The sequence below is a fragment of the Xyrauchen texanus genome, chromosome 43, assembly GCF_025860055.1.
Source record: "Xyrauchen texanus isolate HMW12.3.18 chromosome 43, RBS_HiC_50CHRs, whole genome shotgun sequence".
NCBI lineage: Eukaryota > Metazoa > Chordata > Actinopteri > Cypriniformes > Catostomidae > Xyrauchen > Xyrauchen texanus.
In genome coordinates this window covers 21,480,479-21,493,139 of record NC_068318.1, presented here as the reverse complement: position 1 = coordinate 21,493,139, position 12,661 = coordinate 21,480,479, and the positions used below count along the sequence as shown (strand labels likewise).

The 12,661-nt window shown below is 37.1% G+C and overlaps 1 protein-coding gene across 1 annotated transcript in view; it reads right to left on the bottom strand.

Moving 5' to 3' along the window:
* Nucleotides 1-4: 4 nt before the first annotated feature.
* dlg2 (discs, large homolog 2 (Drosophila)) overlaps nucleotides 5-12,661 on the bottom strand; it is a 320,093-nt gene continuing 307,436 nt past the window's right edge. The window contains exons 22-28 of the mRNA XM_052115808.1: nucleotides 11,229-11,328; nucleotides 5,573-5,623; nucleotides 5,118-5,219; nucleotides 2,743-2,915; nucleotides 2,172-2,281; nucleotides 1,958-2,049; nucleotides 5-144 (exon numbers count right to left, since the gene is read on the bottom strand). Of these exons, the coding sequence (XP_051971768.1) occupies nucleotides 38-144; nucleotides 1,958-2,049; nucleotides 2,172-2,281; nucleotides 2,743-2,915; nucleotides 5,118-5,219; nucleotides 5,573-5,623; nucleotides 11,229-11,328 (735 nt within the window). The 3' untranslated portion in view covers nucleotides 5-37. The remainder of the gene's footprint in view (nucleotides 145-1,957; nucleotides 2,050-2,171; nucleotides 2,282-2,742; nucleotides 2,916-5,117; nucleotides 5,220-5,572; nucleotides 5,624-11,228; nucleotides 11,329-12,661) is intronic.

Genomic DNA, 12,661 nt, shown 5'->3' with positions numbered 1-12,661 from the left:
TTGCAGTCCAAGTTCCCTGCCAGGGTAAGGTGATTTTTTATAGTCTTTCTTTCGAGGGAATCCAGATGTAAGGCCCAGACTGTTCCTCTATCACCATCTTACACTGGTTATAAATGTCCTCTAGCGTGTCCCCTTGAACCAGTGCTGAGAGAAGGAGAAAGAGCTGATGTTAATAAATTCATATGCACATTTTACAGCAACTTTTTAAATCAGTTATGCTCCATAAGAGGTATAAAAAATAAAAAACCCAGATGACAGTTTCATAATGATCGTTTTTCGAGCTTAATGGGTCATTAGCCACATTGTTAATAAAACGGGAGACATGTGGCTTTATCTTTCATGAATTCCTTTGAATAAACTGTAAGAATAGACTTCTTAGCCAGCAACAGATTTAACCACTAACAGGCAGAATCCTGGTTTCTAACAAAGCATGAGTTCTGTAGAGAAACTATCCTGTATTTAGGCAACAATGATTATTTATTTATTTATTTTCTTCTGCTGGCTCAGTCAAGTCAGTAGATTAGAATATATTTATTCATTTTTTGCCTTGGCAACATTTTTCCTGGTCTCAATAACAATGTTAAAAATAATTTTTAGAAAAATATTTTGTCAGAAATAATATTTTGTCTTAATATTTTGCATTTATATATATATATATATATATATATATATATATATATATATATATATATATATATATATATATTATTATTATTATTATTATTATTATTATTATTGTTTTTTAATTAATTAATTTATTTTTTAATCTATAGAAAGTTGTATATCATTATATATATTTTATATTTTCTATTTGTATATAGTATACTGTATAAAAAATATATATATATATATATATATATTTAAAAACAGAATGAAATCTGTTGAAAGCATATAAAAGGAGCATCACTGTCATAGAAATATTCCCGACAATCATCAAGGATGCAGTTAATGCACAAAAGAACGTAATTTTGAATGGTAATTCATTGTATAAAGTCCATTTACACTACCAACTTCTTCTGAATGTGCTGTCTTTGTTCATAATATTGGTGCTTGACAGGGAATGGATTAAATAATAGGATGCAAATGGTGGAATAACCAGTAATTTGGAGTAAACCAAATTAAATTGCACTTGATCCAGCCCATTTGCACATTGCAAAGGCAATTTAGCCAAACCTTGCTTGCATGGTAATACCAAAACATCATGGCCATGCCTACTGAATTTGTGCTTACGACTTATGGTGCTAGCACTCTTAAAAAAGGGCCCAGGGTGTCATTTTTGCAATTTTTATATCACCTTATCTATGTCAGCCACTTATATCACTTTATTTTGGTCAAATATTCAAATAAGCAGAATTTGCAACAATGTTCAATGCATCCCTAACATAAAATGTAGTGATAGCACAATACTGGCTAAAAAGGGCTAGTAACAATTCCGCCAACTGGCTCCGAACTCTCTCACACTGACGAACCACTTGACCATCGTTATTGTTATTGTTGAACCACGCAATAAGTGCCCTTATTAAGCAAGTTAGTTCTTTCTACTATTAAAGTACATAATGTATCTGTAAACAACACACATTTTTTATTCCCTACAGGCAGCTCTTATGCTGATGCAGAGGAACAAAATAAACAATAAAACAATAGCAAAGCCACACAGGCTCAAAATGTCCATAAATTAATCAAGTCATCGAGCGGTTTCATATTCATCCCATACAGACTCACGGGGTCATGCTAATGCATATTTCAAGATAAGGTTGGTGTGGTTCACTCAGAGGAGGGCATCAGCTCAGTGGCTCTGCTGTCAAACATGATGGATGTAAAAGGCTGCACTGGTTGGCCCCTGAGGTAATGCATATGCAACAGACTATTAGAATATGCAAATGAGCCGTTATCAGCCAGCCTCTGAGCATATAGGCACGCTTAGGTCCTTGAGATGGATTTGGAACTTTGCAGTTACCTGTAAAGTACTCAGCAAACTCCTGTTCTAGTTTCATGGCACGGTCGTACGTCTTTTTGGCCTGTTCCTCCGTCAACCTCTTATTCATTTCCCTGAAAAGCACACATTTTATACGTTCAGAGTCATACATTCAGAGTCCCCAAGTCTGGTAACAGCATCATTTGTATTATATATTAAATATGTAAGCTATCAGAAAGGTGTGTGGAAAACTTACATTAGGGATTCAATGGATCTAGGCTTAATAAAGATGGCAATAGGGTAGAGTTGTGCTACTTGTAGTCGTTTTATGGCATTCCCAGACACATCAAGTATGCAGTGCTTGCCCTAGAAAAGCAATTAAGGACAGCTTGGTAAACACAGGGAAGCTGAACAGTAGAAAAAAGGGCATAACACGTTCTTGCATTCTGTATTTTTTCATTGTTGGTCTTTGTAAATGTGCACCAGACAGATGTTTTTGATCGTTGTGAAGTATCTCGCACCATGAGAACCACTTTTTTTCAGATGCTGTGTCAAGATAAAGAAGTTCAGCTTTTAAAAACATCTTGAGACCCCTGCATTCTCATTCTGAAAAGCTGCGTTCATAAATTGAACAATTTTTGCAGTTAAAAAAATCTTTTTAATGCAAAAACACTGTCCTGTGTGAATGCATCTAGTTTGACTCTTCACCAAGCTACTGTACATCTGCATGACTAGCTAGGCATTCCAAAACAGCAAAGTATATATTTGTTATCAGTAAGCATACTTCAACGATTTATCGTTGATGAAGAATTATAGTGACTACTCACCCGCTCAGCCACATATTTCACAGACTGGACACTTGTTCCGTACAGATTGTCATTGTACTGTCCCGCCTCAATGAACTTGTGCTCTTGGATGTCTTTCTCCATTTGCTCTCGTGAGATCATGAAGTGGTAATCTCTCCCATCCATTTCATAATCTCGCTTTGGTCTGGTAGTGTCTGAGATTGATAAAAAACAGGGTTGGGTGCTCTATTCCACAACATACACAAAAAGGAAGCATGTACAGAAATGAAATTCCTTCATCTTTGCCATTATTATCTACATTTGCAGTCACGTGAACCTACAGTCAGCTGTCAGATGGCTGTGATATATTATCTACATTCATTCTCCAAAAATAACCCCATGTCTAACTGTTGGGGTAACCTAGTAAGCGAATGAACAGCAGCTGTGATCTATTCAGGACTATAAGCATAGATCTATTATAGACCAGACAATCGTATCTAACAGGGAGGGACTGACATCATTACATATTCTACTTTATCTTGTTCACTGCAGTCTAATCCTCGCACTTACCTTCTTGGTCTGAACTGTTAGCCGCTTTTTAAAATTATGAAAATAAACAAAAAATGGTTAAATTATAATAGTAAAACTGAAAAGCAAACAAACAAAATATCCAAGATGGAAGGTGTGAAAGAGCTCTGTGGCATTTAAGGTGGAAGTCATTTTGGTTTGGTCCCTATGTGTTTGAATGAAGACTTTCACTAAGATGTCAATATTTTGGCCAACAGTCATTGTAATCACACTCAATCCAACAAAGCTCTTTCCAAAAACATTAGCCACTCTTCCACTATCGGGCCAGATGGTTCTTTTTGTTGAACTGTTTCGTTCTGTACTAATTCAGGCTTGTTGGCTTGGTTACATTTTCTTTTTCCACTGTGGTGCTGTGAAATCAGGATTAGAATGGAATAACTGAGTAGGTGACAAATCGCAAGTCGCCACGTCACTGCATTCATTTCACCAAAATGGTTCTCTTTCCTGAGCATGGTAAGCTCAAGTGGAAATACTACTGTAACTCACCATGAATTGTTCGGCCCGATGTTGGAAAAGCTCTTAATAAGGCATAAAAATTGAATTACCAGACAAATCAAAGGAAAACTTATGAAGATGAATGGATTAAAGGGAACTTAGAAGGTTTACATCCAAGGTTGAATCCAACACCTTTTATTGGGTGTAAGGGTCCATTCCCACCAAACACATTTTTGCATCCATCTGCACTGTTTTTGCTATGTAAACATTCATGTTTTTGACAGTTGTGTTGCATCACGTTTTGCTGTTTACCAGCATCCCAGGAATGCTGCATTTGTAGATGCTGTGTCAAGTTAAAAAGAACTTAAATTCTGGAATCAAGGGTGTGCTGAGTGATTCCAGTCAGGCTTCCTAAGCAAACAATTGGCCCGGTTGCTAGGGTGTGTAGAGTCACATTGGGTTAACCTCCTCGTGGTCACTATAATGTGGTTCTCGCTCTCGGTGGGGTGTGAGGTGAGTTGTGCGTGGATGCCGCGGGGAATAGCATGAGCCTCCACATGCGCTAGGTCTCCCTTGTAATACGCTCAACAAGCCACGTGATAAGATGCACGGATTGACTGTCTCAGACGTGGAGGCAACTGGATTCATCCTCCGCCACCTGGATTAAGGCGAGTCACTACGCCACCATGAGGACTTAGAGCACATTGGGAATTGGGCATGCGAAATTGAGAAAAGGGGAGAACAAATTTTTAAATGTAAAGATACCTGCTTTCTGTTATATTTTTTGCACTGCATCTAGACTTTTAAACACAACAGCGTGTTTGGTCTGAATGGACCCTTCCTCTTTGGAACAATTTGAAAATATATTGCAAAAACATAATTGAAAAAGTGACCTAGTTGAGGTTTGTTTATAAGCATATCTTAAAGTAAGTGATTTGACTCAGCACAATGAAATGAGTGGCAGGAACTGAAGTTATGTAATAAGTTAATTGAGAGTTATGAGCACTGTGGGACAGTAGGGTACAACACGGACTCTTATGGTCAAGCCACTCACCTCACCATCTCATCTCGATGGACTTTTACCAGCACTGCCATTAGTATAAAGGCTTAAAAAACCAAGACTACTGCATATATTTACAATCTACAATGACCAGAGGTCATTCTAACATTCTGGTTGAAACCCTTAATGACTGACACAAGTGAGAACAACACAATGTACTATTGCTCAATTGTCCTCTTTTGGGATAACGGTTGAGTCAGTCTCTACAGAAGGTTAATTTGTGCATACTAAAGATAAAAAAATTACTGATTAACAAAGGATCTAATGGAAAACTATCTTACATGATAATCTGAACACCAGGGAAGGGACTACTAGATCTCTGCTGTGAACTTACGTGGCACGCACGATCCAAACTTGTCCGGGAACTCAGAGATTAGGTCATCATTGACTCTGTCCTTCATGGGTCCCAGGATTATAACCGGCCTTGCGTAATGAACTGTTCAAACAGACAATAAAGAATCAGAAATGCCTGTGATCTCTGGCGTCCCTGCTGAAAAGACAAGCTTAGACCAAGATTAAGTTCCAGGCTGGTTTATGCTGGTCAGTGCTGGTTTGGAGCTGGTCTAGCTGGTGGACCAGTAGAGTCTCTCTGGTGAAGCTGGGTGACGAAAGAAGTCTTGCTTTTGTGTAAGCTATCCCTTTAAGAACCCACCAGCATTCAAAACATAACGTATGCTTTTCAGCAGGGTTGTTGCAAACAACAATCACTCTTGATCACACACAATCTATTTACACATATTGCAAAACTCAAAAGAGTCCAAGCATGAGAGATAGCGAAGAGGCACTTACTCTCTTGTCTAATGACAGGTTCGTAGGAGAGTATCAACTCCTCTTGACTCCCTGGCAACAGAACATAGAAACACATTCAGTAGAGTTGTGATGGAGCTCAGCTTGCATTTTGCAGAACACCGGCGACCGAGACAACCATGTTTGGGGCACCCTTCACCAAGGTCTCTGTTCTCAGAGTGCAGCTCGAGTGGACGTATAAATGAGTTACTGAGAATGTAATGTCATTAAGCGCTTGTTGACAAGGACATTTGTTTTGAAAAAGAACAAAATTGAAAAGCAGCTATATTGAGTTACCGTTCATTTGGGAGATTAAAGAGATAGGCAGCCTTGGGATGATGATGGACAAAAGAAAAGCAATATATTCACAAATGAGACTGAAGTTACAGACAGTGACGATACTAATTGAATTTAATCATCTAATTATGGGAGCGCTGCTCCAAAGTGACGCTAGTTCTAGGATGGTCTGCCTGCTCAGGGACGCAGAGAGCAAGAGGAGGTTATTTTTAGCCCTGGAAAGTACAGAACATGCAGGCTGGTGCAGAAACACGATACGGTTATTATCCATCAAATCAAACCCAGATCAGATCCAGAGTTATTCAGATGCAAAGCTTAATTTCTCTGGTTAGCAGTGGAAACATTAAACTACATTATGAATCATGCATGATTCAGCTTCTGTGTAGCGCTCCCCTCATATCAATTTAGATGCAGCGGAAATGCTAAATGGCCTCTATTTGCGTTGTGTTCCAGTTTTGGCTATTTTTGTATAAATCCATCACAAAAAGGTGAAATGCTGTGTTTCTAATTCTATGAGAAAGGACATGCTATGTGCATTAAACAGCAGCCAGGCTAAGTGGATGGGAAATGTGAGCATTTAAAGCAAGGCTACATGGGTTTGATCGATGCTTGGGGCTTGCGTTGGAGACAGATCATAGATTACACTGTAGGAAGCCAGAGAGGACAGTGACCTTCGATCTTTACACAGAGCCAGCTTCCAACACTGCCACACTGTTAAAAGACTCGACTTAAGAATAGGGTTGGGAATCGTAAGGAATTTTATGATTCCGGTTCCGATTCCTCTTAACGATTCCGGTTCCTTAACGGTTCCTGTAAGGATTCCAGTAATTCTTGTAAAAGGTGTGTTTGGAGACTTTTTAGAGACATAAATACAATCCAATAATAGATCCAAACTATATTTTAAATAAAGAAATCTAAACCAACACGAAATGTGATGGCATATTTCCAGTGTTTGGGAAGCTACTTTGAAACTGTAGTTTGACAAGCTACAAGCTACTCATAATTTTAAGTAGTTAATCTACAGTCAAGCTACTCTTTTGAAAAAGTAGTTAGCTACACTACAAGTTACTATCAAAAAGTAGCTAGCTACACTGAAGCTACTTAACAGGCAATATAATTTTTTTTATGATACTATCAAACCAATAATATTAATAACAAAATGTACACTAATGCCATTTTTTAATTAATGTATTAATTAAAACTAATGTGTTTAATAAAATATATGAAATGTATTTAATATATTTAATGAATAGTAACATTAATACAGTTAATAATGGTCATAAAATAAAATACAACTGTATAATATAAAATCAACAAAAGATAAGACCCATTAAAAAAATTATGTTATACTATACTTCACACTTTTCAGTCCTGCTGTGGCCAGGTGTAGCCTACTTCCCTAAAGATAACATTTTTATGACAAACTCTCCTTGGGCTGGTATTTTATGCTCTTGTCACATAATATTTGGTGCAGATAATGTGTGAATAAAGACTTAGGACTTGTTGCCATTGACATGCAAGTGCAGCTCTACAGGCCACATACAGAGGTTGCTCTACAAATATTTGCTCGCTTTGTTCAGGTCCAAAAAAAGTGGATGGATGGTCATTCTAGATTGTTGCATAATAATACATGCCATAAATTATTTCTTTTACATGAAAATAATAGTTAATTATATGTGAAAAGGAGAAATCAAATAGTTCTGCATGATAGTAATATTCAGAAAAGTAATATAATGTACAGTATATTTATAAATATTATAATAATAATTAACTTGCTGCTCCCAATAACTCACAGATGATAAGAAGCGAAATAAACATATTTAGAACAGAAACAAAATCCCTCAAAAGGCAATAATAACTTTTTGAATGATTTTATTTAAAATAGTAAAAGGTAAATATGCTGTTGCATGATCTATTAAGAACAAAGTGTCTGAAACATTCTTTGTTACACAGAAGAATAAAATGGTGTTCTTTTATCATTTCCAGATTTACCTGCCTCTGTATGTCTTGTAAAGGTAAACAAACTGTGGTTGCTCACTTTACATAACCATCAGACAATCTCTTCTTATCCAAGTGAGCTGTAATAATCTCAGTTGATGGCAGTAATTCACTATTTTTGTTTGGGATCTGCCATTACAAAAGAAGAAGACGGCGATGCCTGATTCTGATCAGCAGATAGAAATATGCTGCCAGATCGTCAGACGTTTGGCCGGTAAAAGTTTGGCTTCTATACAATAAGGAAGGCTATAAATTATAAACTGACCAACATGATATAGCGTTTGGTCATGCTGGAAAAAGTAGTTCGCTACTGGAAAATCTACTCTGTTTTAAAAGCAGCTGAGCTATTGTCAAGCTACTGAAAAATGTAGTTAAGTTAGTAGCATCACTACATGTAGTTAGCTACTCCTTTTAATAATTATTTTGGGAATCGAACTTTACCGGAAGAGCATTTGTTTAGCACTTAGTTGATTGGGAATTAAATACGTTGGTAGAACTGTATGTTTTTACACTGTAGAGGGCAGCGCTGCTGCCGAGATGCGCTTCTGGAGACACTGTCTGAGTATTTGAGAATGGCGTTCCAGCCACATCGACGGAAAATTGCACGCTGGAGAACCGTTAACCGTTCTCGGTTCCCAACCTATTGAAGAAGTATGCTTTCACTAACATGGTGACTTTTGAGTGACAGAGAAAAATCTGATAAAGGTCAGTATATACAATGGGACCTATGACCTGCTGTCCACAGAATATAATTTAGACTTGTCCCTTTGTTAAATAAATGACATATAAAAACATCATAAGTCATTCAAGAGGGTGTAAAATCTGAAATGTTCAGTATTAGAAAGGTACTTATGTTAATTATTCTATACAAAATGTGTTATGTAAGATGCTAAATTGTTCTTTTAGCGGTGGGACTACTTTTTAGGTGGATGAACGTTTAGTTACATTACTGATGTAATTCCTGTGGGAGGTAAATAGTCCTTTTCTGGTATCCTTGTGCATATCATGTGAAAGATACATAGTTGACTGGCTTTACATGGTCATGACAGGAGTTGAAAGATTGGATATAACTTTGCACAGACAAGGTTAGTGTGATTTTAACACATTAGTCTCATGCTAACATGTATAATGTTTGTTAGCTCCACTAACTGACATTGTAAGTGCATTAATGTAAACATGATTCTTTTCTTTTGTCTTTTTATTTTTGTCAAATATGCTTCTGTTTCTGTAGTGGACATAATTATTTCTCTGATGGCACGTATCACTTCTCATCAGTGCACCGTGAGCCAATTTCCTAAATAAATTAGACAAATCCTGTTTGCTGGTCAGTGGAAAACAAACAAGTCATATTTCATAATGTTGACGATGGCTCTCTATGGCTGTCCAGAGGAGCATTATACAATATGACAATTATGTGACAGAATCGAATCTTTCTAAACACAAAGAGACTAGTGACAAGCTCTTCCAACGAGTAACACTCTCCCTGGAAACCTGCCACTAAGATGACTATAGAACCTGACAGCTAACATTCTGGCGGTGGACTACAGTATCTGCAACAAACTGACCTAATGAAGTCAATACGTTACTTGGTCAATTTTTCTTAAAGCAATCTATTCTAGTTTTTGTGTTAAAGATTATTATCAGAGTATCATCTTTGATAGTCTAAGTTAATTTTAAAATTAGACAGGAACACTGTACCAATGACATCAAACAATGGGATAAACCGTGTTTATCCCAAAATGAAATATAATATCTTCTGTTTGGGCTATTATTACATTCTCTTCCTCTCTATGGACAATATCTCGGCATACATTGCAGCATACACAACCTTTAATTTAGATAGAGCAATCCTGTATATTGATTTTGATTGACCTAGATTCCCTTTACTACATTTACACATATAAAACCATAACATCTTAAATGTCTTAAATGGCTAAATGCTTCTGATGTGCTCATAAAACCCTCTGTAATTTATCGAAACATTTGGAGACAATTTTATCAAAGCCCTGTAGAAATTAAATAATAGACACAGGCAAGGTAACACCCTCTTCCTCCTTGACATTGTATAGATTTTGTGTTACTAGACTGACATAACTAATACAAACAGACCACAGAAACAAGACCTATTCCATTATTGCATACATTAACAGTGATGACTGTGTACTTCACATTAAAGGAATATTTTTTATTAAATACAACAGCGTCAGTGGCATGCTACCGATAATCACAAAAAATCATCTTGACTCGTTCCTCAATTTGTTGCATTGTAAGTGTATTCCTGTACAGTCTATAATATTATCTGTGGTAATCGATAGCATGACAGTAGAGCTTAACTTGTATTGAACATGGAACTTTCCTTTAAAAAGGTAAAACAGCAGATGACAACATAATAGACTTAGACAAAGACAAGGTTATGTGACAAATTATCCTCAAACAGGTTGTGTTCATGCAACATTTAACCTAAAGATGAGAATGCAGGAGTTACTGAAATGTTAAAGAGATAGTTCATGAAAAAGTTAATATTCTGGCATCATTTACTCTACAAAAAGAATTAATAATAACTGTTTTATATTTAATTTTGTTCCTCACAATATGCTATGGTATGAATACAGAAGACTTGGAATATAGTGCACAAGTCATATGGAGCACTTTTAGGATGCTGATTTGTTATTTTGTGTCCTTGTTGAAGCTTGATATCTCCAGTCCCCGTTTATTAACTGCACGGAAAAGGGCGACCTGTAAAAGGTTTAAAATTTCTCCTTTTGTCTTCCACAAAGAAAGAAAGAAAGTCAAATGGCCTTGTCATGTGACAGGAGGGTGAGTAATTGATGTCAGAATTGTCATTGTTGGGCAAACTATGCCTTTAACACCTGTGAACAAATATCCATTTGTATTATTGCATGCAGACAGGCCTCTTGTTGTAGACAGACAGGACTTAAAGATGCAACAAATGAAATAAAAAAAAGCAAGTCCGAACTGAAATGTAAATTGAGTGCTTGGGTCCATTCCTTAACACACTTACTCAGTGTCTTTGCTCCGTACCCGTCCTCCCCTATTCCAGAGATGTCCTACACCACACAGTCGATCAGAGAGGGACAGAGAGAAAGAGGGGATGAAAGAGGATGGCGAATAGAGAGAGAGAGAGAGAGAGAGAGAGAGAGAGAGAGAAGACAGAGAGAAAGTAAGGTTGGTGGTGGGACGGGTGGTAACGACAGCAGAAGAAGGAGGACGTAGAACAGAGACAAAAAACATGGGCTTCCTGGAGCTACCTACACACACCTAGACCGTTCACCCCACCGTAGGGATGTTTGTGTGTTTATGTGCCTACCTGTGTGAGAGTGCGTGTACATTTGTGGCTACTTACGTTCCGAGTCGCTGCCATCTTGCTCGTCGGCGTCCTTGTTCTTGTAGAAAGGGAACTTGCGTGTAAAGATGAAGTTCTTTCTATGCTTTTCACTGAATGACTGTGCGAGAGAGAGAGCATGGAGCAAACAGGGGGCTCTAAACGCTGTCACAATCATGCTGACAAAAACAACACAGCGACCGGGCCGGGCACAAGGGACAGCAGCCAGTAAACAGCTAAATGAGCCAGCATCCAATCTGTTTGTCTCATTTATTTTTTATCGGCAGGATTGCTCACCAGGGATCTAAATCAAGTTTGCAATTCTTTTATTTTAAAGGAATGGCTCACCCAAAAATCTCAATTCTGTCAACTTTTACTTACCATCATGCCATTCCAAACATGTGTGACTTTCTTTCTTCCATGGTACATAAAATGAGTAATTCATATCAGAATGCCCAAGCTGCTCATTTCCATACAAGATTTTCAATGCATGACGAGTCTAAGCTGTTCCTCACATAAAGCTAACAAAAAATTGGAATATAAGTCATATGGACTACTTTTATGATCCTTTTATTGTGCTTTTTATCCATTTTGGAGGTTCACCTCCACTTTCATTTTATGGAAGAGAGCAGCTTGGACATTCTGCTAAACTTTACCTTTTGTATTACATACTACATAGAAGACAGAAAGTTGTAAGGGTTTGAAATTGTCATGAAGGTAAGTAAATGATAGGAACATTTTCATTTTTGGGTGAATTATCCATTAAATACTGTGTGTTTTGTCATACTGTGGTCAAACTGATTAATTTTTGTTGACTGGAAATGACAACACTTGAATGACACTAAATAGGGTTCTATGTTTAAAGCAAGGTTGATCCAAACCCTGCTGTCCATGACGCCACGGTACTTGAGCTATATTCAGATAGCTCAAATGTATTTAAATTAAAACATGATAAATAGGAATGAACATAAAATATATAAACAATGATAAACAAAAGCAAAAAAAAGCTGGTTTAGTGCCATGCATAGGCAAACGGGAGACTTAAAACAAATACCAAACATATATTAAAACACAAAGCATGCAGGACAGCCCTGAGAAGGGTGGCATGCTGATTAAAAAGGGACAAAATATGTGCTATTTGTGTGCTGTAAGCTGTTTGTAAAAATGGTTATTAAATGGATCGGAAAGTAAATGCGTTAACAGAAATTTCTAGCTGATTTTGTTATCTGTGAAAGTGAACCTGAGCTCAATGTGCTACCTGATATTTGTGAAATTTGACTGATATATTACAATCTATAATGTTGGATCTTACAGAACCTGTCAAGAACATGTCCAAGTCATATTACACACACACACACACACACACACACACACACACACACACACACACACACACACACACACACACACACACACACACACACACACATACATACAATATATGTATATATATA